The sequence below is a fragment of the Aphelocoma coerulescens genome, chromosome 2, assembly GCF_041296385.1.
Source record: "Aphelocoma coerulescens isolate FSJ_1873_10779 chromosome 2, UR_Acoe_1.0, whole genome shotgun sequence".
Classification (NCBI taxonomy): domain Eukaryota; kingdom Metazoa; phylum Chordata; class Aves; order Passeriformes; family Corvidae; genus Aphelocoma; species Aphelocoma coerulescens.
The window spans coordinates 132,408,190-132,435,966 of record NC_091015.1 but is presented as its reverse complement, the minus strand read 5'-3'; the positions used below and the strand labels follow the sequence as shown (position 1 = coordinate 132,435,966).

Sequence of the window (27,777 nt, the reverse complement as noted above, 5' to 3'; positions counted from 1 at the left end):
GTATTTTTGGTGAGGTGAGGAAAAGTTGAATGTAGTTGGTCAATCTTTTCTGTATTTCATATACTATGATACTATGTGTTGTTTCTTAGTTTTGTACTTTGCCTTTCTGTGAATTGCTAGGGCACGGCCAATATGATCTTTCTTTGACACCCTTTATTCTTCATAAACTCTGTGATGACTTTAAGTTAATTGTTATTTTCATTTGCTATCATATTATAAATGAGATACAATATTGATTTGTGAATTTGACAGCAAATGGTATAACCAGTTTCAGTGTTTGTCCTCTGTAGTTCTTCAGTTATTTAATGAAAATAATCACAAGAGAATGAAAGCCAGACTTTATTTATTTTAGATGTTCTGTTGCTATCTCTGTTTAATTTGTGAATCTGAATCTTCCAGCTTTCCCCTTGAAATTGAATCTTTTTTGACAACCTAATATTTTTGTGTGATGGCTAGCAAGGAAGGAAAAACAAAGATGATTTTATTACTACCTTTTTAATATTTAACATACTTTTGGAGCTTTAACATATGCCAGTGTGCCTAGGGAACTGCCGAAATGTGTTAGGTTTGGTTTTGTTTCTTTTTTCCCTGTGGGAATTGTTAATTTTTTTAAAATGAGATTTGAAAATTGAAAATCCTTGCTTAAAGTAAATGGAAGCTGTGTTGCCTGGAGAGTCTCAATAAGTGTGAATATTTTAATTTTGTGTAAACTGTTCTTTAAATGCTTCCTATAAAGTGAATTGAAGTGTGCGTGAAGGGGTTGAAGGTAGCTTTTAGCAGTGCTGGATTAGGGAAAACTTGCTAGACAAGAACCAGGCAGGAAGATAATACTTAGGCTTAGAGAGAGGTGAGCCCTCATAGCTGTGGGAGTACCCATCACTTAGTCAAATAGAGGCTCTTAGTTGTTACCATAAATTTTATTTATTTCTTTTTCACGTGTGAATGAGAGAGAAGCCCAGGGAGCAAGTGAAAAGGAACATCCCACATTGTGCCTGCTCCTGTGCCTTTTAGCCTTTATTTGTTGCACTGCATTGCTCAGTTCTCTGAGTTCATGAGCGGGACAGACACAACTGTAGAAATTCCTACATAGAGCTGCTGTGTGGGGAGGCCCTGTGCTCCCCCTTTCCACACACATGCTTCTGGAAGCTCTGAAGCTGCACGGGTGAGCTAGTAGTGTTCACATAAGCATAAAAGTTATGGGAAAAGCTTCTCTCCGAGGAAAAAAGCTTCAACCTTGAATTTAGAGGACAGACTTGTTGTGTCCTTTGTGTCTTCTGTTGATAACTTGTGAAGAATTATAAGATACAACTTCTGTGACTTTAAGTTCTGTAATTTTCTTTTCTGGTTGTTGTGATGTGTTGACAGTTTTGCGGTATCTTTCTGTGAGATTGTAAACTCGATGTTTTTTATTTAGATTCCCATTTAAATATAGCACAGTAAGATGATCTTTCACTGTTTAAAGGATATGCTTTAGAAATATAACATAAATTTTTTATTCCAAAGTCTAAAACATTGGTAGCTTTTCTTGTCACACTACTGTTCAACTGTTTTCACTTCCATAGCTGGGTTACTTGCAATATGTGAAGTATGTGGGAATTGAAATTACTGTTTAGTTGCTTCCAGTATACCATTCAGTCTTCGCTGAAGGTGTGTTTAATAGTGAAACATAGTAACTCAGAGCAGCTAAAACTCAACTTCTTGCATCTCACCTTCAGAGCAGTCTGCCTTTACTGAGTGGATTGCAGTCTTGAGGCCCTGATGGAACTTTGTCTTGTAACAATGGTACAGTTCTTTAACTCTTCAAAATCGCAGATGAAGGTATCTGTATTGAGCTCCAAAATTGGACCAGTTTCTTGCTATGAATGAGCAGATGACAGTACCTGCCAACAGGTGTGGGCAGATACAGGCTGCTGTAGACCAGTCCTGGTTGAGCATCTGTACAACTGCTAATATGGTTCTCTGTCGAAGGTGATAAGACTCACTACATCCAGTGGTTAAAAAATGAATATTTCCTAAAAAGCAAATGACAAATACATGTGTGTCAACTTTGCCCAAACTTTCTCATACTTTTTAGATTTGTTTGTTTCTTTAAAGAGGCTTTGAAAAAAGTGGAGTATAACTTCTTTCCAAAATTGCTTCTCTGGAGAAAAGCAGAAATCTTAGTTATGTGAATTTATACAAAGGCCTAAAATGCCATAGTAAGTAAACATCCTTTCAGAATGGGTGTCTGAATAAATCTGAGAAAGAATACTGTATTGTAGAGCTTCAGTTAATCTTCCGGTGATTTTTTTTACCTAAAACAGTAAATTTCAGAGTTTCTAAATTTAAATGATCTAAATTGGATTGCTTGTCACTGAGCCAGTTTATACCATATAACACTTCTTCTTATGAAAACACAGAACTGAAGTTCATGATATGACAGAGGCACTGAGAGCATTCTAATTTGTATTGCAAAGAATAATTTTAAAAAGAAGTAATCTGTTTTAAGGTGTTTAATCTATGCAAGGAAATTAAAAATGTGTTCTTATCCACCCCTCAAATATGATGTGGATGTTTTTGCTTTTTCAGTGTTACATATCCATTTCTGTTAACCTGAAAATCATGATGTTGAGCAAATGAAAGGTTTAAAACAGCAATCAGAAAAATGCAGTGTTTAAAAATGTGCTTTTTGGACAAAGATTTATGTGATTTGTTTATAAAAGATAGACTACCTCTTACCCCTTTTAGAAATAAAGGACTTATAGAATGACCCTGATAGTTTTCTATTGCTATGTTGCAGTAGCAATAGAAAACTCACAGAATGGGTGATGGTACAGAAATGCAAGTTGTTGACTTCTTTCATTCAACGGGTTTGTATCTTTTCTAAGGGGGATTTCTTTCTTTTTCTGTCTTACTGAGAGCTGAAATGGAAGATTTCTAAAACTGAAAAGTGGTCTTTAAGGTTATAATTTCAGCTTTCTGGATCAGTAGCTGTCCTTGACTTTCAGAGTTCATGTTTTGGAGTTCTCAGCCCTTGGTTTAAGATCAACCAGCCTTTTGAGTTTAGTTGCAGTGAGTTAGGTGGTTGCAATGGTAATTTATATGTGGTCGTGAAGGTGAATTTTCTAACTTTCTTAAATTTTCATGTTTGCTTATGGTTTGCTACCTGATATGTAGCTTTGTTGATGAGTCACTGTCGCTGGAGTTATCTAAAAGATGTGTAGGTATGGTGTTTAGGGACATGGCCTAGTGGTGGACTTGGCAGCGTTGGGTTAACAGTTGGACTTGATGGTCTTAAAGGTCTTTTCCAACCTAAATCATTCTATGATTTTGTTAATAAGCAGCTAGAATAGTTGGAATCTTGTACCTAGTTGCAACTTAGGCTAACATGGCAAATCTTTTAAGTAAGAAGCTGAATTGAAGGTAAAATGCTTAGATAACATTTTAAATTAAGATGTAAATAGAAGTAGCATTTGTAAAAGTTGTTCGTTGTGTATGCATTGTGAAATTCTAGAAGTTCTGTTCTCAATAGCTATAAAAATAATGGTGCATTTTCTTCTTTTTTTTCCTTGGGTGCAGTGTTTAGTGGGTAGCTACCCACACTTGTTACAAGAATACTCATAGATTACCATTTAATTATTCTTTTTTAGTGAAGTCCGCTGGAGAGAGAGATCACACATGATTTATAATGAGACAGGGAGAAAAGCAAAGAAAAGATGGAAATGAGTTGTGTTTGTTTTCCACTGTGTGCTGATGAATTTGTAAGTGATAGGCTTATTCCTCTACTGTCATTACATGCTGTTAATATAAATACAGTAAAGTTCCCTGGCTGGTTCATAGCAAGTAATAGGTCATTCAGGAGTGTATCCTAGAAATCAGTGTGCCACAAGCCTCTGTTCGGGAAGGGGGTGTTTGAAGGGCAAAGGAGACTCCATGGAGATTTCTTTTCTGGGCCAGGTGTACAAGTGCATGCACACGAAATCAGATCATTCTGGCAAGTAGGAGTGATTAGCAACAGGCCTCAAACTTTCGCATAAAAGCTCAGGTGTTAATGGAGATCTGTGAAGCCCTGCTGTATTTAAAACAGAGCATCATCTGAGACCCAGTAATGTCTCTGAAATTTGGTGCTCTTGCTTCAACTCTGGATTTCTTGTAGGTGTTACTGAAATGGTTTTTTTGGGGGGAGGTGGAGCATTTAAAGACACTTCTGCACAAACAGTAGTTACTAAGCTTTGTAAGACAACCCTGAGTCATTCTTCAGAGCTGATGAACTTCAGGAAAATAAATAAAAATAGAAAAGGATTGGAACAGATGGATATTTAGAAATACACAAGCAAATTTGGGATCCTGTACTTGATACTTCAGATAACAGAGTACGTAATAGGAAATAATGGGTTTCCACATGGAGCCTTGCAGATCTCTAGGAGAGCATATGGAAATAATTGGAGCCTTACAAATCACCATGGTGTATTAATGGGGGAGCTTCTTTGAATGGGTAGGAGCTGGTCCCATGGGATGCCTGTTTCCCAATGAGAGCAAACTGGTAGCTTTAGCAAATTCTGTTGTGGAATCTTTGTAACACCTGTTGCAAGACCCCAGCTGCTTTCTGCTGTATTGATAATGCATGCTTGTCTTACCAGGAATAGCACAGAAAGGTTTGTTCAGTAAATGCAAAAATTGTAGCAAAACATGTCTTTGACTGCAGAGATGCATCTACAGTGCTGAGCATCATCAAGTCTACATTGAATTCATTGGGATATTTGTGTTTCTTTGGAAATGATGAGACAGCAATTGCACTTGTACATGTGAGCTGATGGTAAGGAGAGAGGAGTAAGTAGCAACTTGTATGTGAATGTTAAGTGCCTTATCAAACATGGTGTCTCTGCAGGCATCAAGGAAATAGATTTTAGAAAACTGAGAATCTGTTAGAAAGCAGTAAAGAAAAAGAGAAGAAAGAAAATGAAACAGCATTAGCAACTTCCCCAATTTTTAAAAAATACAATGCAATGTATGATAGCTGTTCTTTTTGGTGTGCTTCTCAGTTTCAAGATGAAGCTGAGACTGATGATGTCCACAGCTCAAGGGTCCCTGCACCTCCAGAACTGAGGCAGTATAACAGGTAGTATGTTAACACAGAGGGAATTTAGTGTTACCTCATTTTTATGTAGCCTTCCACCTTGAATAATTTCTTCCACATATTTGTAAAATGTAATTTCTTTCACCCTGGAATTGTTAGTGGGGTTATTCAAAGCAGTACTTTCCCCAAAAGAAGCACTTTAGCTTCCGTGTTGATTTCTTAAACTTCTCATACAAACCAGTGTACTTTCTGATCTTACTCTGTCTCCAAATTCAGAATTGTGTTGCCAAAGCAATCTTTCCATTTCCAAGCCATAATTAAAACAAATAATGGTGTAGTGGTGCTTAACAGGTGGGCAAATACTTTTATTTCTGTGTTCTCATATTAAACTTATGCATGAGACAGTTTTAAGAAAACTTTCAGTAAGAGGAGGCTTCTTAATTAAACCACTTAATGGTGGAAGACAAAAGAGGCAAGGGTAGTCAGTTTGTATAGCTCTGTTTTCTAAGATAATGTTGTATTTCTGAAATTGGTGGAAGAAAGTCTTGCTCCGTGCACATGGGACAAGACCGTGCACACACTTCAAGAACATCTTCATGTGTTTGGAGACAGGAAAAGAGAAGACTTGTCCAGGATTGATAATAGTGATGACTGAGAGGAATGCTTGACATTTCAAAGAGTATATAAGGCTATTTATGCTGGAGTCTAATTCAGAGGAGAGTTTAATCTTGAAGCAAATCACCTCATTGTTCTTGTTTGCTGTGCGCATTTTGTTGTTTTCCAGACTGGTTTTGGTTCTTCCAAAAGAAATTTAAGTCATTTCACTCATTGTGTGCACCAAATGTGCCCTAATCCTCAATATGGTTGTAGAGTTTTGATTTTTTGGTCATTTTTTAGCAGCTTTGAACCTCCTGTGGTAGGGTCTGGTTCAGGAAGTTGGAGTAAATGTGGCCTGCAAAAAAAATTAAAACTCCTGGGTTTCATATAGTATAGGTGTAAAGATCTGAGCAGCAGCTGTGTTTTAATCTGCTCCAGTTGTGCCAAATTGTAATGCAAATATAGCCTGATGCCATTTACTGTGGGTTTGTTTTTTTAAAGTAACATCAGACTGGTGGTGATTAATTGTCAGGGTGTTTTAACCTTGTCAAATGCTTGGAAGTGGTAATGTTTTAAAATCTATCTCTGTGACAGTTTGTATTTTAGATGGAACTTGACAGACCTTTAGAGAAGTGCTGCATTCATTAAGTGAGGTACCAAAAGGCCCATTCTGAATGTTCTTGCCTTTGGTTTTGATCTGACTGGTTTTCCAGGGCATAGGGACAGGGCAGAAGATAAATGTTCAGAATGTAATGGTTCTGTAGGGATTCACAGGTTGTGCTGAGACCGTGATTATAGCTTAAAAGACAGTATAAATATTTGGAATCATGATATAAAATAACAAAGAGCCTATCCCACTTAACAAATCTCCTTAATTCAGTAAACATCCACTGTGGTATGTGTCCACTTTTCCTTTGAATGGAAGGAAATTAGCTCCTCAGTGTTAAAACTACTCCTTCGGTGATCTGTGCTAACTTTTGTATTTTGTGCACACATTGGAACTTGGAATTCATTTTCTTGCAAAAAAAAAAAAAGTAAGAACAGACTCTTCATATAATTTTGCTTTCAGTTATCCAGCTTCATCCTTTTAAACTCCCCATTATCCCACACTGTTCCTTTTTCTCCCCCACTGTAGCTCCTTTTTTCCAAAGTATTTGAGATTTACTTGTATTTCTGAAATGAAACATTATTGTCAGCTTAAAGTTACAAAAATTAGAATGAATCTCAAAGCTGCACCAAGCATGTAGGACCACTTTGCTGTATAATCAGTGTTCTTGGAGGAAGTTAGTCTGCTTTCCAACCCTGGGAAGGGCTAAGGAGCCTGTAGCCAGGTTCAGCCCCTGAAGCAATAAATGAAAGCCATATGCCAGTTCAGGCATGAGTGTGAATGGCTAAAAAGACAGCATGAAGGATGGCCTGGTATTAGTGGACAAAAGAAGAAGTTAGACAATGACAGTTGGTTTGAACAATTGCATGTATTTGGTGCATTAACTTTCATTAACGTTATTTATAGTACATTGCTATAAAAGCAATTTTGAAATATGTTTTGAAGTTCAGTTCATGGCAGTTCTCCAGGTGGCAGAGATAAAAGGAATGTGTGAATATCACAAGTGGTGGAATCTGCTGGAAACAGGCTCTTCATAGCATTTGAAGGCAAGGCAATATCCTGAATTAGCTTGGGTGTTTTGACTACTGGAGTTTGATCCTGTTGTCTGGCACACTTTGCTGTATTTAAACATGATGAAAGGATGTAATTGTGGTTTTACATTTCCTTTAGCATTTCTGTGGGGTTTAGTAAGGTTTCACTAATTGCCATGTCCTCTGGTTGTAAAACGTTCTTGTTGAGTCCAGCGTTGGCAGAGAGGAGCGGGGCAGAGCACATTGCAGGGGCTGTCAGGTGACAGCTGCTGCCTGCCTTGTGCCTCACTGCTGTGCCCTGCTGCTTTCAGCACTGGCGGCCATCGGCGGGAGATTATGCTTCAGGTATTTGGGGTGATCCAATGGGAATTGCATTGATCTGGTGTTTAGCTCTGATCCTTATCAAATGGATTACTTCTAAGGTAGGCCATTTTAAAATTCTGTTTTGACTAACTGGGTTTAGAAGTATTGTGAGTGAAAATAAGTAATTAAGAACTTCACAAGTGCTTATTTTTCCTTTTTAAATCTAATCTGTTTTGGAAACATGTCATTCGCCATTTAAGATTGTGTTTCCTAAGTGTTCATACATGATTTTGTAGCTCTTGACTTTTGCTTGCCTTGAAGTGGGAAGGAGTGTGTTTGTAGGAGTGCCAGTTAGGACACAGGGGAAAAAAGGGATCTGAAATGGCTTCTGAATGGCAGGAGTTGTCTTGCCTCTGTTACTAACAGATTTTCAATTTTATAGCACTTTAAAGGCTTTGTGAAAATCAGGAAAAACAATTTAAAACATAGTGAGAATAATACAGATTAGTGTATTTTGCTTCCTGGACAGGATATCCTTTTTATATTGTTGATTTCAGAGTTGCAGGAGTGGAAATACCAGTTTTGTTTGCTTATGTGAAATATCTACTTTACTTACTTTGTAGCCTTTCCATTTGAGATCCCTGTGTTTTGAAAAATGCATACTAATGTTAGGATTAAGTTTTTACTCTTCCATTCCAAGGAATGTAAGTATTCCCATAATGGATATTTGTGCTAGTAAATATGGGTGAGATTGGTGCCTGGAGATGAGACCAGGCTCTTCTCAGCATAGCTTGCTGTATAAACTGGAATTAATTCCAAAAGGAGGAAAAAAATTAAGTTTAGGGTTGTGAAGGAGAGCCAGAATCATTGGAGAGAATGAGGGAAACTGAAAAAAAGTAGAATTTCTGCATTTTTAGATAGGTTTTTTTCTTGTTATTGTTATTGATACATGCTTCTAAAATTATTGTGCAGTTAACAGAAGAATCTGAACAAGCATGAATTTGAGTTTGTTGTGAAAACAAGCTTTACCAGGCATCCATGCCTGTACTCTTCAGTCATTGCCAATAACATGTTTCTAAATTTATTAAAAGCAAAAATGGTAAGGCTTAGTTGCTAGCTAGCACTTGTGACAACTTCTGTCACATCAAGAAAAAGACCAGGGTACCCAATGGATGTTCACTTGTGACTGAAGGCAGATTCTAAACACCAGAGTTTTACAGCCTGTGTGCTAGACCAGTACATCATCCACATTTTACTGGTATATTGTCAAACTGCTGGCTTTCTGGAACTTGACATAAAGAGCCTGTTCAAGAGTTATGTCTAATCCAGTTTGGTCAGAGATTGTTTTAAGGTGGGGAAAAACAGGAATTCCAGGTAGCTGACATAATACAGTTAGGCATAAAAATCCCTGCTATTTATGACTTTGTTTTTACATGTGCTAATGGTTGTTTCTTTTAGAGAATTAGTGTTTTTGTGTTCATCCATTTACCATTTTGTCACTGCCATTAAGTCTTTCTGCTATGCTGATCTAGTTTCTAAAGGCAATACCCCTGTGCGTTACTGTCCTCACTTAAACCAATTGCTTATGTGTTTTTTCTTTTGTACTGTACATTCTTTCTGATCAATTGTCAAGCTTTTGTTTAGTATATTTTTGTTAAATTTTGATAAAGCTTTGGATAAATCTTATGCCACATGATATATGTCTGAGGTATATAAGAAAAAATAGCTTACAGATGCTTGTTAGATATATGTATCATTAACATTGATAACTATCATTCAAATGATAACTAAGTTTAAAAATGGTTGCCATCTGTCTTGGGAGATGATCATGTGAAATAGCTTTATATGGAAGAAAATATTAAAATTATCACATTCAGATATTTGAAAGAAAGGGTAGTTCTTATTGCTGATTTCATTTCAGGAAGGCAATGTTAACTACACTTTCTTACTGCTGGTTTGACAAACTTTCAAAGTACTGCTTTGAACTCCAGTGAAAATTTTTAATAATAGTAGTAGAACCGTTTAGCATACTCAGGCTTACCTGAGTTCATTGTCAGTTTAAGTGCTTGTAAAGAACATTTTTTTGTGCTTTAGTGAGGTAAAAGCTTTGTGGTGCCTTTTGGAAAACTATGGATCATATGTTAGTATGGAACTTATAAATACTTGAAATAAGTCTAAGATACACGAGAGTCTTGCTTTTGAAATATAATATTAGTTGGAGAAATAAGGTCTTAACTAGTTTGTCATTCTCAAGACTTCTAGTTGATAAACTGTCTTATAATCTTAAATGCTTTCCAAGTGTGTATATTTGAGGCAGCATAACCAGTACATTTCAGTTGCCATGGTACAGCAACTTCTCCACACTCATCTTCAGAGCAGTTGAGACTAATGCTCTGATAGTTGAGCAGAGAGCTTGGACTGAAAAGTCAGGTATGTAAAAACACTTGCCTGGCTGTGTTGCTCTCTGTCCTCTTTTCTTTCTCAGCTTCTGGATAAACAACTTGAGTAGCAAAATGAGGGTTCTGTAGTCCATCAAAAAGTGTGGATGATTCTTTCTGATGGCTGGTACTGAATTTTGAAGGCCAGCAGCTCCAGCAGGTTTTGTTAGAGAATGAGACTAGCAGATGTTTTGCTTGACAGTCCAAAAGCTGGCCCTTGCCAAAATGAAGTGTCCAGCAGTAATGCTGGTGCTCTGCTCTCAACAAGATTGGGAAGTCCATGTGATAAAACTGATACATCAATGGAAACATTTCTGTTTGACACAAACAGCAGCAGGTGCTCAGTTTCCAAGTGGTACACGCAAATGCTTGTACTCCCAAGCATCACTGAAGCGGTTTCCCTTTGAAGATGTATCTGTGTGCTATTTTGGCACATTGTTCCCATTGTGTGGCCTTTAATAACTTTCTATACTCTCTGAAAAGGTGTTCAGAGAGATCTGACTTAAATCTAAGTTCTGGTGGATAGTCCCTTCACATATTTTTGCAGAGGCCTTGTGTCAGTGTTGTTCTTAGAGGATTAATGTATTTTCCAATTTAGTTTGAACTTCTTCCATTCACTTTCCACAAATATGTCACAAAAGGAGGAAAAATGGAAGCTTTTTTTACTGTATTGCCCTTTGGAAGAATAAACGATACTCTAGTGTGAAACTGAAGTTTAAGGTGAGGCTTTGAAAGGTGAAGTCCAGTATAAACAATCCTTCCCAGTCATCCTTCTGACATCCATCTTCACCACTGAAGCAAAAGAGCCCACCCAGTTCAGATGGCTGTGCTCATGCTTGGAAAGGAGCAGAGCAGTTGAGAACCTCACCTAATCATTTGAGGAATTTGTTGAATCACTTGGAGTCCAACAAACATTCCCACCAACCAAGTAGTCCGTGTGCTACACACAAACACATTAGGATTGTCTTGTCTTTGAGCACTAGTAATTCTTTCTGCTTGCTGGAATGGTGCTTATTTGTTTGATATTTGTACAGAAGGTCAGTACTGTTATTAACATGTACAAATCCTCAGGGAGATCAAAGAGGTGGCAGAGATTTAGAAATAAAATTTTATGCTAAATGACTTAAAAATATTGACAATAACGTGACAAGTAATATTTTGAGGAGCCAGAAGTCAGTCTTAATCCACAAAGATTTCTGATCCAAGATGTCTGTAGGGTGATTTAGTGTATGTTATGGTCATCTCATCTGTGTAAGTAAAGTATATTTTTAGGGTTAATATAGTCTTAATGTCTTGGTGTAGGCTACAGAGAGTGGGCCTTTGATTAGCCATGAGGAGGGTGGCATTTTTGGTCATCAACAAGGGTAAAATCCTGCTGATTAAATTGTTTGAATTGTTGAGTGCTTTACAGTAACTTTAGTTCTTTGAGACACATTTGCCTTCCTTCTTATGAGTTTGCTGTCTGTCAGATCATATCTCAGTAAATGCTGAAGAATTAAATCTGGTTTTTCTATTTGCTGGGTTTAAGTAGTGAAATCTGGGCAGTATATCTTAAAGAACCACACACAGCGTACATTAAATAACTTCTCTCTTTCTGCCTTTTCCCTTGCATTTTTCTAGAGTACTGTAGTGGGTGGAATACCAAATGCACTGGCTGTAGTATTTGAAGTGGAGAAATAGGTGATACACCACAACCTGCAGTAGATGGTCTGTTACGTATTTGCAGAGTAAGCTGACACAACGCAGTCTGTGTCTGGATGAGTGCAATATTATTTGTTTACCTATCATAAGTTGCTAAAAAAACCTCTGCACCATTAGCTTCATCCTTTGTCTCTTGACTGCCCACCACAGTGCTCAACTATCTGTACCTCACTTATTTACCTGGTCTAAAGATAAACAGTCTGACTACTCATCACCCACCCAACATCTGCCTGTTGGTGGAACTTGCTAATACGTGTTTTCCTCTTACCTGTTTTATTTAACAAATTTCAATGAATGAAGTATCTTTAACACCTCAGTCCTTCTAGCAAAATTAGCTGAAATTGTCCTACTATTTGTGAAGTATTGCTAGTGAAATTTATACAATAAATTGTCTCTATTTTTCCTTAGAAAACCAAACCTTCAAAGGTAATTTTAATAGATTTGATTGTTTCAAATATTTCCTTACAGAGCACAACCACTTGTCTATATAAGCAACTACTTTGTTTTTAAAAATGTGCTTTCTGTTTGATATCATACATGGATGTAGTACTTTATATAGACTGCTTTATCTAACAATATTTTTAGGGAGCAAGTAATATTTTAGAATTGACATATTAAAAGGGTTTATTTTTCAGTAAATTTTTGTATATTGTTTTCTTTCTTGGAGTCTAATGCTCCAGTTGTACATGGGTCTTGTAGCTGCATGTGTGCTTAGATTTCTTCTGTATTAGATTACAGAACTGTACTGGACATGTCCAGGAATCTGTGATAGACAGGTGCAAATTGCAAGTTAGCACTAAATTACATCACTGATTGTGCCTAGTCAGTGATGTGAAATGTTCCAGGCTACTGAAAATATGTTCAGCTGAGATTTTCTGAAACTCAAAGGCAGGTTCAATGAAAGAAGTTGAAAAACGTTAGTGAGAAATCAGCATCATTTTCTGGCTGATGAGTTGTATTTCTGCCTTTCCCATTGGGACAGGCACACTGCTATGAAAAATGCTGTACAAGTATATATTGAGGAATTATTTATGTGGTTTATGATCTTCCAAGGAAATATAGAACAAAAGCTAAGACAACATAAAAGTTCTGTACAGGGAATTCTTCCTTGTAGTCTTTTGGACCCCATTTGGAGTAAGGTCTTTGGTCACTTCTGTAATGACATAGAAAGCTTACTTTTGGAAAAAACTTCTACAGCTTCAAGTGTAATGCTTTCTTTTTTGTTTTAAAATGAAAATATTTTAAAAAGTTACAAGTTTGGAGTCTTAGCACATCACTTGTACAAATCACAGTGATTGAGGTTATTCATCTCTAGTCTGTCTTTGAGTTCATTCAGCTTGTTCTGTAAATAGATGCATATCAGCAGTTGTGCTTTTTTGCCTTTCCACATAATTTTTCTTTCCTTCATTTTCTTTCCTTCAGTATTCTTCTCAATAGCCAACATTATTTTTTCTATCCTACTTCCTCACATGGTTTGATTTCTTATCTTTTGAACTTGCACATTTTCAGGCTCTTGCATGTCCATGAGGTAGTTTTGTTCCTGCTGCACAAATGAAAAAAATGAGTGATTGTGTTCACCACCAGCTTGGCTTTTATCTGAAGTTCTCAAAGGCATGTATTGCCTCTTGGTGGCCTTGAGGACTTCACTGTCCTCAGTGTAAGAAAGAGGTGTGGTGTACAGGGAGGTCGTAGGAGTTTCTAATGTGCACCCTCCACAAAAAGTCTTATTTCTGTAAAGAACAAATGTTCTGAACTGTCAAAATGGAGGTCTGATTGTGAAGGTGATCTTCTAATCCTTGGATTAACAAGTAACATTAATGAAGGCCTTAGGAATGGGCAGAAGATGGTCAAAGTACGGTAAAAGCAAGACGTGAGGCTGGGTGCTGGGTCGAGCCATGCTTTGCAGACTGTGTGATGCCAGTGGTGTGTAGCAGTGAGAACATTACTCCAGTTTTTTGCTGATAGAGGACCAATTCACCACCTTGTGGGAGACTTCCTGGATTATAACTATCACAGTAGCTGAATATGTATGAAACATATGTGTCCCATGTAGATAAGAAATACAGTTTAAATGGGAGTATCTCAGTGTAGTGTGTGGATAACTTGATGACTCTTCTGAACTTTTATCATCAAATATGAAATACTACTTTCTGGCTTTCTCTGAAATGCCTTTATTTTACCTCAGTGATACCTTGCTTTGCCTACAGAAAATTCTGGCTACAATGAATGTAGCATGTGGCATCGTAGGGCTGCAGTAATGGTGTAATTTCAGTTCTTTTACTTCTTTTACCTTTGGAAGATGGAAATACCCCAGAGATAAAAGTAAATACATAAACCAGGAACTGCAAGTATTTGTTTCAAATATGGTGTTCTGGAAGGCCATAAGAAGCACTTTCTTGTGTCTGTGTAATCTCGTTCTGCATCTTTTTTATTGTGAGGAACATTGTAACGAAATATATGGGGATGTTTTTTACCACACTCTGATCCCGCTTCTCATAATCTTTTCACTACCAATTCCTATCCTTCGTTTGTCGCCTCTTAAAACAAAATAAGTAGATAGATATACTTGAAAGATGCATTTTGCATGAAAGACACAAAATTTCTAAGATTAGTTTTAAGAGTTAAAATTGAAATGGTCAATTAATACTTTATTTTTATTTCAATTTAGAAATTATTTACTCCTAACTTGCTTAAAATACACTCGTTTTTTTTCAGAGGCGTGGAGCAATTTCCTATGACAGCTCTGATCAGACTGCGTTGTACATTCGTATGCTAGGTAAGCATACCAGTTTCTATATTGCAAGTTCCAACATTTATGATTGATTTAAATAATAACTTTTTATATCTCTGTTGAATTAATAAACTTACCATTCTCTTTCTCCTGGATAATATTTTGGTTAGAATCTCTAGAAGAGTGTGGGTTGTTTTGTGTTGACTTGGGTTTTTTGGTTGTTTGCCTTTTTCCTTTTCTTTTTTTCCTGAGTTAAGCATTGTGTAGGATGTTTTACTCCTATATTAAAGAAAAAGGAAAGTTCTTATAATTAAGCTAATGTGTTTGGTAGAAGTAAAGTTTTCTAAGTGACTCATAATTGATCTTTCTGCGATGGAATTTGCCACCTCTGTATGGTATCTTTCTAGTTAAAACTGCGGCTTAGAGAACACTTGTTTGAGAGTTACCACGCACTCTTAAAAACTTCAATGCTGGGGCTATGAAATGCGCAAGGTGTTCTTGAAATAATGATATGATTTTAAACAATATTTTTTTCTCATTAATCCTAGAAGGCAACTTGAGAAGGGAAAGGGCGCTTGACAGGGTGGAGTAGTTCAGTCAACTTACTGAGGAGTACTTCCAGGGTAGCAAGGAGATAAAGGGTAAAGCCGAATTCAAACAAAAGAATGGTATTGGGAGGGAAAAGCATCCAGGGGAGGCCCTCTGTGATAGTGAGTGCACAGAAGGAGTTGAGGTCACTTGTTGGGAGGAGAAAGATGCAAAGCTCTTGCAGATCTGGCTGCCAGATTCAGTATTTCCCGCACCTCTTCTAGAGGCTGCTGGTGGTGCAGATGGCATGGGGACTGTGTATGTGCTCTGTTTCACTGCTAAATGATGCCACTTAATTTAAGCCATCTTGAGCTATGAATATGTGTTGAAATGGACTATGAATGCTTGCGTGATGTCTCACACAGCTCAATGAACACCAACAGCTACTCATTACAAATTCTTAACCATCTCCAACTAAATCAGCCAGAACATGTCTTTTTATGCCCCGAGTCTTTTCAGTTTAGTGGTATATTGTACATGTTACAGTCCCCAGAAATTCATAGCTGCATTGTCTGTGAATTTAAAGTTGTAAGCTATATGCATGTGTGTATATGAATATATAGTCCTAACCTACATATGTAGGAATATATGGTCATATATACATATAAATCCAGTTTTGACTTAGCAGCTTCACTTTTTTTTTCCAATTATTTTTGATTTTTTACATTTGTGAAGTTGTTAATACTGTAGCACTGACTGTCTACTGACAGAGTTTTGATCAGAGAATTTAATTACTTTGGGGATTTGTTAAGATGAGAACAGAAGATGCTGGGTTCTAAATGTTCATTGAAAGAGCTGCTCGGTTTTTTTTGTTGTTGTTGTAAATAGGTTTATTTTGTTTTCAAAAGGTAAAATGAAGGAGTTAGGCCCATCATTTCTGCAGAAGGATTTGTGATAATGCTCAAATAATTCTAGAGAGAAGCAAAGCATGACTTCCTGTAGATTTTAGTATATACATCTGAATGGAGAGAAAAATCTATTTTGTCTTGGAAATCTTCCACTATTCTCATAGGTAGAACTGGAAAATATTCAGAACATGATGTTAAGTAAATTAATTTTTCACTTGTACTCTCATTGGAATTAATTATTAAATAATGCGATTGGTGCTTGTTATGAATGGTATAACTCTTGCTGGCATAATTCATTCATGCTTTTCTGCTGTTCAGAAGCAGTAAATCTTTTAAAGGATTGACTTCTAACTTAGGTGGGGGAGGAGGGTATCAACAAGCAAACAAAAAATTGCTCACAGGATGTTTGAAACATTATGTGATAAATGTGTATTATTTTCTCACTTAATAGAGATCACTTGGTTTTCCCAAATGTTATGTACACTATAGTGTACAAGTTAGCAACTAGTTACATATTTATTATTTTTGTACTTGTAAATGGACTGTAAAAAAGACCAGCCTGAAAGCTGAACAGTTGGACTCATCGGTATGTAGAAACATTCATATCAGAGTAGATTCAAGGGTTAATATATTCCATTAGAATTTTTTGCAAGAAATGTGAAGCATTGCATTTCCTACAGTATTGTGAGAGTTTTGTTTTTGTTTTATTTATCTTAGTACACTTGAGCAGAATAAGCTATAAGGAGTCCTCAGCTGTAACTTAATGGGAAGTTAGGCACAGTCACAAGAAGATTTGCCTTTTATTTGTTGGTTTTATTCCATACAGACTGTATCTACTAGCAAAATGTACCTTGATAAGGTGTTTATCTTAGCAAACCAAAAATACAAGGCTAAGAGTATCTACAATAACTCCCTCTGCCTTTGTGTAGCTGTGCTGGCCATGAAGTTGCTTCATTCAGTGTTTTCAGGCTGTTCCAATGGTAATCCAATGGAAATTCATTTACACTAAGTAAATAGGAATTCCTGTGGTATAGCAGTGTGTCCAGGTTCAATTTAAAAGATCCTATTTTATGGGTACACAAAAAAACCCCCCCTAACTCCTAACTGCATTCATCAGTGTGTCGATATAAACAAGCAGCATTGACGGTAATGACTCATCTGTCATACCCCGTTCCCAAAATATACACTAAGCCACTCCCGAGTGGCTTATTTACTGTTTTAAAATATAGATACAGATGCAGCATTGTAGAATTTTTCTTTTAAGATCTTGGAAAGGCTAATACATCTGCATCACCTCAGCCACTTTTCTCAGCAACTACAAGGAATTCTCAAAATATCTTGTAAGTGCTTCTGTGTAATCTTGATACTTTCTTGATTTTTTCTTATTTCCTTTTTTGGTTTCTTTTTCTTGTTGCTTTATATTGACTGTAAGTTTTTCTTCTGTGCATGGGGTAGAAAGCGTGGGGCACTGACTGCTTGTGTTGATGAGCATGCAATTCTCAACTACAACTGAAGCATTTACCTTTCTTTAGAGGTCTTGATCACTTCAAATAGGAAACACTGGAGAAAAGCTACTGTGTAATGTAGGTGCATGCTCTTCTCTGGTAGTGGTTTTTATGTTGTATTCTGTTTGCTTTAATTCTGGTGCATTCAGCTGACCTGTCATCTGTTTCTCCAACAAATTTAATAGGAATTATAATCTATGAAGTTAGTAATTCTGTCTGAAAATCCTGCTCTTCACCACCTCATGGCTGACTTGAGTGCTTTACCTTGAGGTGGCTGTCATAATTTCTGCTCCCAGCTGTCCTCCATGATCTCTGAGGTTTCTGCCCCTGCTTCGGATGGCCTCAGCTCCCCGAGCAGCTGCCACATTGTTACTGTGCCATACTGCAGTGTTAGGGTAGCACCAAGTATGTGCTGTGTAACCCTAATGCCCAGGGATGTCAGCTGTGGTATTTCAGCTGCCTCGTAAGTATCAGAGCTGTCCTTGAGGTGTGAGTAGGAATCTGAGAGAGGGGCAGGAACGGGCAATCTGTTTCAAGGTAAGTTTTGTTACAGCCCTAATTTCTTTTCAGTTTTCAATTGTAGCTGCAAACCTCCCTCTTACATTCCTTCTTCCATGATTTATGTAGTCTTCAGTTAAATTTCTGTCAGTATGATCTTTGTCTTAAAAGTGCACGTAATCCTGATCATGCTGGACTATTCTGGAAAAAAGTGTAGCTAAATACTCAGCCATCAGATATTGTATCATTTTTGTGCCCAAAATAAGGTTTGGAAAGGAAGGCTTCACATTTTTTAAATCTTTCTCTTGTTTTGGAATCACCAAAACTCTCACAGAGGGAAAGATTGTTCCTGGAAGTCCAGTTTCATTAAGATGCTGGACTTAAGTGTGTTCCCTTAAGGTAATATAGGAGTCTTTCCAGTGTAGCTAAAAGTGGCTCAAGAAGAGATAAAAGCTGTCAGTCAGCTTCCTGCCACTTCTGTGCCCTTCCCCAAGGAAATTTACCTATAAGCAGGCTGTGGATGGTTTAAACAGATTTTGTAAGCATTTCTGTATGTTTGTAAAGGTCTAAATAAACAAAAACTATTCATAAGTTCTTTTGGTTTAGGCGTTGAATTTTAATATTTTTTTCAGCTACCATAATAATGATTATGAGGCTGGACTTCTGTTGCTGTTTGAAGGAATTATGTAACAGTGTCCTTTTGTTTGATAAAAGTAATCTCAAATCGGAGATATCTTGTGCTTTTTTGTAAAGTTCCCTATGAAGATAAACATGTCTCTTCCTTAAAATTAAATTCTGCATAACTTCAGAGTCACAGGGTTGCAAAACACTTGTGCAGGATTTCCCAAGCAAATTGTTGTGAACGTGTTACGTTGTGTGAAAGTACAATGAAGTGGGTGCATTTGGGATCCATTAATCTTCTGCAGGTTACATTAACCAAACAGTGAATGCATAATGATGATCCAGTATTTCTGGATGTTTTGGAATTAACTATACATATGCACTAGAGATTGGTTTCACTGTGCTAATAGCACATTGTTTCATAATGTGCAGCCAGTTATTCCTTTTTCTGCTTCTGCGTATTTAGAAATTTCAGATAGATGTATGGTATCATCAAATTCCACCAATATATTTTAAGCATATTTGTTGTCTGAAATCTTGAAAAATGCAGCAGCTTTGTACCATGATAATAGAGGTGGCTCTTCTGCCTTTGTTCTGGCACAAGAGAATTTTTCTAGTTTGTTTGCTGTAATAAATTCCAGTCCTGTAGAAGGGGTATATTTTTCCAGAATATACATTTTCCAGAATAAATCCAACTTGGAAAAATCAATCCATTGTTGAGATACTGGTTTTTAAAAAAATAGCTTCTTCTACCATGATTAGGGAGAGGAAATTTTGTTCAATAACTATGTAATGAAAATATTTAGCTTCCCTTGCTGGGAATCTCTCATTTTATATGTATGAAAGTAAATACACTCATTTTAGCTTTATCTTATTACAGTTGCCTTTTCTTCAGTTTGCCATGTGCATTTTTAATATACAATTCCTTCTTTGGCTAAATATTCCTGTAAATAGATTTCTGTTTAAAATAATGTAGTTAGTTGCACTTCTTCATTTTACTTACAGACAGTTTTTATTGTTTTCCTCCCTAAAATTCTCAGCATCGCAGGCATTTCAAGGGCAACAGGGATAATATTATTCTGTCTATGCTGTTACACAAGGGTACTAATAAATGAAAAAGAACAAAGCAGAGAGAAATTTTCTGGACATTATTTATCAGGTGAAACCACTTGCTTTGTTATTTGCAAAATTCCATGTTGGTCTTCAGGTATTTTTCTGTGAACTTCTCCTGTTCTCGACACTTGGAACAAATTGTTCGCCAAAACCTAGTTATACACTGGCTGAAACTATTTGCTAATTTGTGCTGTGGTTTATAAATTCGAAAAGTAAAGACCTGCATTGAAAACTAAAAATAAATCACAAAAGCTGTATCACCTTTTCTGTAAAAAAATTAGCTCCACTTAAAAACCTCTTTCATTTTGCTTTTAATTTAGCTGGTGAACTTATTCACATAGCTGTAGCTATGCCTGATTACCCAGATAAATATGAGTGAAAGGTAATGAAAGTTGAATTTTCCTCCATGTAAACTGTTACTTTCACATACAGCTACTAATGCATTTGCCCTCTCTCTTCCAAAGTTTCCTCTCTTTTTCATTTTTATTAATTTATTTTGTAAATAAAATTCACCAGTTGCTTGTGCCTAACAGAAGAGTTCTACAATTTGCTGCCTCTGTATTGCCTGGAAGGAGACAAGTCTCTTGCACTCTGCTCAAATGAATGCTTGAAGCCCTTATAAGTAATATATTGTAAGTGGTCTGAAAAATAATACTTGTAGATAGTAATTGGGTTGCTTTCCCTTGCAGCTCATTTAAGGTTTTTAGTTTAAAAAAATAAAAGGATTAATAACTGAAAGGCAATACGTATTTAGTATGTTTTTACTGATCTGTAAACTTTAGGGGAGCCCTGGGCCTACTTACCCTTTTGTGGTGCTTCCAGTGTGCTTCACAAGGTAACATTCATGTAAAGTGCATCACGTCACTGTAGATGTGTCAGTGTTTATAGATACGTATCTCTAGAAAGATACCTGTTAAGTATTAAAAGCATGTTACTGAAGTGTGAGTCAGTACCTGTAGCTATTTTCTGCCAAGTTCCGTGCTTCAGCATTACAGATTAGCAGGTTAGAAAAGAAAAAAAGGAAAAAAATGCTCTCAAGATGTCTATGACTTGATGAAAATTAAATAGCTATATTTTTATTTAGTTCTTATAAACTCTGTCATAGTTAAACTCATTTTGTTAATTACTTACTTCGGTTTCATGTTAAAAGTGTTGTGTTTGAAGTGAGGAGAATATGACACTTGGAGGATTTTCATCATTAGAAACCACAACATTTGCACATCTTAAATTTATCTTTCTTAGGGTTTTAGGAGGGAAACACTATTGCATTTGATCCTCGAAGATTTTTCCAAATTCGTAATTGCAAAAGGATTTTAAGTGAAAGCTTTTAGTTCAGGTGAACTGCTTATATTAATACCTACAAATATCTAATGAAAGAATACTGATCAGCTTTCAGTTGGTAAAATGCATAAGTAGAAGTCAACTAGCATGCTAAAAGATTCAGGTTGAAGCTAATTACAGTGCAAAATAGTTTGATAAAATTTTAATACTGAGTTTTGGTATTTTAATAGGCTCTTGTGTAATATTCAAACAGCTGAGCACAAGTAAGTAAATGCTAGTGGGAAAATATTGTATAATATAAAACCATATTGTAACTAGCTTATTTGCTAAAAGCTGCCATTTCTAGAAGTTGAATCTTTTTTGTATTCTACAAAATGTTATCGTTGTATGTGTGTTACTGAGGAACAAATCAACTTTAATTGTTCTTGTTTTCTGTCACATTAAGGTGCATTTTTACCATACTGGTGTAGCAAGCTCTTCCCAATTTCATCTGAATGCTTATCACATGCTTCTGGCAACGTATGCTTAGGCAGGAGAGATTTTGACAAGAAAGCATGTGATTGCATGTTTAACAAGTCTTCAAACTTTGTTTTGAATTTCACCTTTAAAACAAAAAGCATTGAAGTAGGCCTATTGTTTGAATTACTCTCCTCCATTAAGTACATGAATCTTTACCCCCTCCAGGCTATGTTCATTTGCATTTTATCTCTGCCACTCTTCCACACTTTTATTTCACTCTTGACCCTGTTTCTAGGAGATGTGCGAGTAAGAAGTCGGGCAGGATTTGAAACAGAGAGAAGAGGTTCTCATCCATACATTGATTTCCGTATTTTTCACTGTAAGTATTTAAAAGCAGATAAATGACAAATAAACAAAGGCTTCTATCAATTTTAACTACTGAGCCTCTAAAATAAAGTTAGGAGCTCTTATATCAAGACCATTTTTTTTTATACTTAGGAAAATCTTTCATTCTAGCTCATTACCAAAAATAGAAGAGGAAAATCTTCACTGCTAAATATTTTTTTTTTAAAACTATAATTTTAAACTGATTGAATTTAGGCCTGAATCAGTATGGAAATGAAGACTTATCTTCTAAACAGCTACTGATGTGTGTGCTGTGTGCTTACTTGGCAGACACAATCGGTTGAGGAGAATACTTCTCTATTTTTATAAAGCAGTAGAAAGGCCCTGTCCAGGATGATGCGTGAACAGTATTACAGTAATATCAATATTCTTGACCTCATCATAATGAATTACATCTACTCAAATGTATAGCTAGGACTTAATTTTTGGACATAGACAAATAAATAAAGATTAAAATGTTAGTAGAAAACAGCAGCCTAAATTTTTTTGATAATGTGTTTGAAGAATCATTTCTTTTCAGAAGTGTTACAAGAATAATATTTTCATAGAGAAAAAAGTAAAATTATCCATCTATATTGTTACAACTAAATTTGTCAGTAGTTGTGGTAATATAAAGTTTCTATAACCACCAAAACAATATGCAGCGGAAGTGCAGGAGATTTGAGTCTTAATTAAATTATGCCAATAATGAATGTATTAAGTGTCATAAAGGATCTATACCAACATTGTATCAGCACAATTCCAAGTATTCTGAATGCAATGGAGAGATTTACTAAAGCTGATTTCATGGTAGTAAGTGTGGTTGTTGTAATTACCTTATTAATAAAAATGAGTGGCAGAAACTGGTCTTACGCTCTGATCTTAACTGAAGTTACTCTTTTTAAAAGGAGATCATATCTAAAACTCTTAAACTCTTAGTTTCGTTCAAAAGTTCATAAAAATAGGTGAGAAAACAAAGTTTGAAGAGTGTGCTATGTAGATTTTTTTCAATAAAGATTATAAGAGTTTCATCTCAAGTCCTGATTGAGTATAATAAATTCTCTGTAGAAATAGCATGCAATTTATGAAGTACGTAACTGTGTCTTTTTGTGTATATATATGTGGCATTTCATGCTGATGTGGGAAAATACTAACAGAAGTATTAAAATAACTACCTGTTAAAAGGCAGTCAATGTATGATATTATTGCTGTTGTCAAATTAACTATTTTCTGTGGTCCTCATCACACTGTTTCTTTCCATCCTGATGATTGTGCATCAGGCAGATCATGACTAATGAGGAAAAGGACTTTCACACCCTTTCTCCTTGTCCCTACTTGTTCAGACACAGCCAGCAGCTTTTAGCAACATGACCTGTGGTGTCTGATGACAGCAAAAAATGTTGCTAGGAGGCCCAGAAAATTCTTGGCTTTTAACTTCCCTCTGTCATCTGCTTTGTTAGTTTTCAGAGTTGTCATATAGTCAGATTTTTTGCACTTCAGGATTGTAGCTTGTTAAAAGGTTGCTCTTTGGTTGCTGGCTCCTGCTACATTGAGGAGTTTCTTTCAAAGTCAGGAATTCAGCACCATCTCTCACTATATCAGTAGGTTATCTAATAATTTACATGAATGTGGGATTTTTTTTATCCATAAAATTTTTTCTTTCTCTCCGCAGTGCTAATTTAGTCCTGATCAGTGTTTTCTTAATTGTTTTAAGCAAGAGATTTAGTAATGCACCTCATATGAGACTGCAAGTAGAGAGAAGTTGCAGGAATCAGACTTGACCTAATTTTTAGGATATTCTCCCTGGCCTCTCCTGGTTACTTCAGAAGGAGTTGATTTTGCCACATAGAGCGACATGACCAAAAAATACTCACCTGTATGAGTAATAGCACGTGGGAGGAGTCAGTCAGCTCTTCTTTCCTTGGGGCAAATACTGAACTGGAAAGGGTCTCTTCTGCAGCTGAAGCAGACAACCATCTAAATGTTGCCTTTTTTTTTCCCCATGGCAGCTGCATCCTGAACATCAGTAATGCATGGACATGCTTCCTCCTTTGTGTTTGTATCGTTGCACTGTAACTTTCTTCTATTATCCACTAGCTTTATTCTGTGGTTCTAAACATTTTGCAGGGATCATTGCTTGTGTGTTTTGCAGATGACTTACACAGTGCCTGTCAGTCACAGTGCTGAAGCATTATTTGCTGTTTTGTGTTTTGCTTAGCTAACTTTGGTTGTTCGGCATTTTCTTCTTCTGTCAATGATGTTTTGAGAAGAAGTTGAATGTCTTTCAGGAGGTTTAGCTAATAATATGCTGACCAGTCTCTTTTCTAATATTTTATTGATAGGCTCTTGACCCAGTATTTTACTGGTAGGTTGGAAGAGTACTGAATTTGAAATGCATTACTTTTCTTCATAACACTGTTTTAACTAGCAACTTCAGCTAGTGTTGCTGAAGAAAAGTTTGTCAGCGCTTACTTCTAAAGATCACTTCTGTATCTTCTTAGGCATTATAGGCTCAGCATCTGTATCTTCATTCCAGAATTCTGTAACTGAGACATGAATATTCAAGTTTCTAACCTGTCTAGAAGTATTCTCAACAGTAACTGTTAGGAAATTTGATTTTAGGAAGATGATTGGAAAAATATTGTTGTTAGAGACAGTGGAATGGGACTCATATCTGAGGATTATTAAACGTAGGATTTGACTGATGGTCAAAGTAACTTTGCTGGGTGGTAGTTTTCCTTCTGCTTTATATTCCAGAAGTCACTTTTTTGTAGGTAATTGCAGGCACTACCAAGAGGAATAGCTTAATAAACAAATTTTTGTTTCAACAAGACTGCTTCCTGGTGAGTGGGGAAAGTCAGGATTATATTCTTCTTGGTTGGCAGTTGGTTCATGCCGAGTCATCAGTTTGTAGTTTTGCTGTTACTGTGTAACTGTTGGTTACACCTGTGTGGGACCATGGGCATAAACTCAAGATAGCATCTCAGATCCACCATTTCTGGAAAGGAGAGAGTAGCCACATGACTTTCTTCCTCTGAATTCACTGTTGCACAGTAAAATGTATAGACTGTAATGTTTTACTGAATGAACTGTGGAACACTGGGTCTGCTTTTCGCTCCATGGGAAACAAGAACAGAATTTTGCAGTTTGCTGTAAGAATGCAGCATGTACTGTTTGGTTTTCAGGGAAGTTGTGGAAAAAAGTGATTGCAGTGGTTATAATCACTGTCTTCTGGTTTACAAATAGGCTACAGTTTACACAAATACTTTAAAATTTTCTTTACATTACTTGAGACACCACAGACAGTAATTCAGTCTTCAATGTCAGAATATGTTCATACAAGCTAATGTGAAACAAAATCTTTGGTAGAAGAATTAGTGAATGACAGGATAAAAATATTCCCTTTTTCATAAATAGCAAGCCAGCAATAAAATTTTAGGTTTTGTTTTCTTGCTATTGAGAGGTTGTCAGTAATGTCTATTTTTTATATATATGTATGTATATACACACACACAAATACACTTAAGAAATTTTGATTGTTTGAGGTGTTTCTAGCATGCAGAAACAAAAGCATATATAATGTGCCCTAATCACTCACTGTTTCACCTGAAAAAAACCCAAAGCAGTGTGTGCACAATGATATGTACAGTATGTTATAGTGAGGAAGTGAAGCCAAAATGAATAAAGATCAAATGAATAATTACAATAACAGAAAAAATATTGAGAAGTGTCTTATGCAGATACAGCTGAAATTAATACTTTTAAGCTTCCCTTTTAGGAAAGGGTTGTTGGATATAGTCTAGAAGAACCAGACAGAAAAATGAATACTTTGGTTTTGCAGAGAAGAAACATGTTTTTCTTCTTGCTGTTCCTGTTGTGCCTGGCCCAGAATAAGTAAGATCTTGTCAAAAGGTTTTTACAATTCTCTCATGCTAGTCTCATCTGAGCATGCTTCTATGGGGAGATGATGATGTTGCCATCATATGGGGCTCTCTGTTTCGTGTTTAACAGATAACCGAATCTGTCACATCTGTGAGTTAAAATATCTTAGAAAGAAGATGGGATTTTGAGTTAATCAGTATATGTTTGGTAACATTCAAGAATGCTCAATTTTGAAGAAAATAGTTGCTTGCATACAGTATAATGCTTCACATAGGAGAAAAAACAATGTGATGGAAACTTAAGACTTCCCTGAGACTTAAATGTTTCTTCTCCTTAGCTGTATATGGAGCCTTTGTAGGGGGGAATGGAAAGAAAGGGATATTTTTATAGGTGATGGCTAAATCTAATTCTCTTTCTTGAGAGTGCAAATACGTGATGAAATTCCAGAGTTTATCTTTATTATACAACTTTCAGACTGTTTAATTGGAAATTACAGTTTGTGGAACATATTATAAACTATTCTGAGATCTGGCAAAAATGTCAGCATATACTGTTTGTAATGGTGTTTTTAACTTTCCAGTTCCTAGCTCACAAACCATTGGCAAAGGTTTATTCACTTGAACAGTGAGTTTAAACTTCCCTTGGCTGAGAGGCCAGAATTCAAAGAAGAGACGAGTGCAAATCCAAATTGATTGCCTGAAACAATTTGAAAAATCCTTGTGTTGCAGCAGCTAATGATACTTTTGATGATGCTTTCTAGAGATTGAGATAAAGTAAGCATAGTCCAGATGAATTTCAATGCCTTGTTTGTTTCAAGAAAATAGAGGAATTACCTATTTGGTTATGTTTAATGGTAATTGTTTGTCTTGTTCAGCAATGTACTGTGAAGAAGCGTGAGTTTCACAATCAATAAAGTAATGCAAGAAGATTTCTGTGTGATCATAGCTTGAAGTATTTGTTTCCTTTTGAAAACACCATCACTGAGGAGTAAAAAGCTTGTACTTGAGAGATTTCTTCAAAAGCTGCCTTTCTGTGAATGATGCAATTCTGAAATTGTCTTCTAATTATTCACAATCCAGATTACTCAGATAAATTGTGTTCCACAATGTGAGAGAAATTTTGACTTTGATTTAGTTCGGAGAATGCAGTCACAGAAGGGGAAATCATAGAAAATGTTCTAAATTTTCAGCTTTCAATTTCAGCTTTAAATTTCAAATGGAAAGAGTGAGCTTGAAGTGAGCTTGGTAAGGAAGATTTGAGGATAAAAAGTGCTAATTGAGAATACAGAGCAGGTTTGGTTTTTTCTTTTGTTATTCTAGATGTTTGTTTTACCTATAGTTTCTTCTTCCCAAGCTACTGTAAAACAGTGTGTGTGCTCTGGAGTCTTGCACACGTACAGCACACTCTGTGTTTCATTGCTGGCATAAGTTTGACCATGGAAGAAGACAGAGATACTTTCTATTTTCTTTTATTTTCTTTTGAACTTCTTCGATGTGTTCCTTCTCCAAGTACATTATTTGGAAAGGCTTTTTTTTTTTTTTTTCCCAATGCTGGACAGTTTGGTAGAAAATATGTGAGAGTTCTTTTGTTTTCATCTCTGCTGCCAGTTTGACTTTGTGTTGACAGTCACATATAGTGGTAAAGGAAATGCTTTTTCTGTTAACCATCATGGGTTACTTTTCAATTCTTTTATTTCTGGTGATGAAAAATAGACAAAAAAGATGAGTTGAGGGTTCTGTCATTCCTTTACTGTAGGAGGGAAGATTTCCAGGACATGGAAGAAAGGTGGGTTTTTCTGGGAAGACAGCAAGAAAACGATTTGGCGACGGTCTGGAATATATTATCCTTTCGGGAAAAGAGTTGAACCATTGTGTCGTGTTCTGTAGGAGCATCAGTACCTTGATTAACATGGCATAACCCGTTTTGTAAAGGCTATGTTTGTATATATTTTGTATATTTGTGTTCTGATGATATTCCTCTAAATATTTAGCTTCAGTGAGGTATCTTAGTTCACAGTATGCTGTTGTGAACTGCAGATTTGCCTTGCCCCGTGAGTGGATTCAGGTTAAAAAAAACCCAAAAACACAACTGGGCTTATGAATCAGTAAATTGATATGGAAAGACTGCCTTGTAT

The 27,777-nt window shown here is 36.2% G+C and overlaps 1 protein-coding gene and 1 long non-coding RNA gene across 6 annotated transcripts in view; one reads left to right on the top strand and one right to left on the bottom strand.

Moving 5' to 3' along the window:
• PDE7A (phosphodiesterase 7A) overlaps positions 1 to 27,777 on the top strand; it is a 76,485-nt gene that overhangs the window by 25,573 nt on the left and 23,135 nt on the right. For 2 of the 5 annotated variants that reach the window (XM_069004865.1, XM_069004863.1), the window contains exons 2-3: positions 14,449 to 14,509; positions 21,673 to 21,756. In XM_069004865.1, the coding sequence (XP_068860966.1) occupies positions 14,449 to 14,509; positions 21,673 to 21,756 (145 nt within the window). Of the gene's footprint in view, positions 1 to 7,141; positions 7,714 to 14,448; positions 14,510 to 21,672; positions 21,757 to 27,777 lie in introns of those variants that run through there. The other 3 variants (XM_069004861.1, XM_069004864.1, XM_069004862.1) reach the window with 3 other exon arrangements.
• LOC138105175 (uncharacterized) lies at positions 911 to 27,128 on the bottom strand. The gene is made up of 3 exons (XR_011148403.1): positions 23,636 to 27,128; positions 20,441 to 20,547; positions 911 to 2,012 (listed from the first exon to the last, which is right to left on the bottom strand). It is a non-coding gene; the product is annotated as an uncharacterized lncRNA (long non-coding RNA).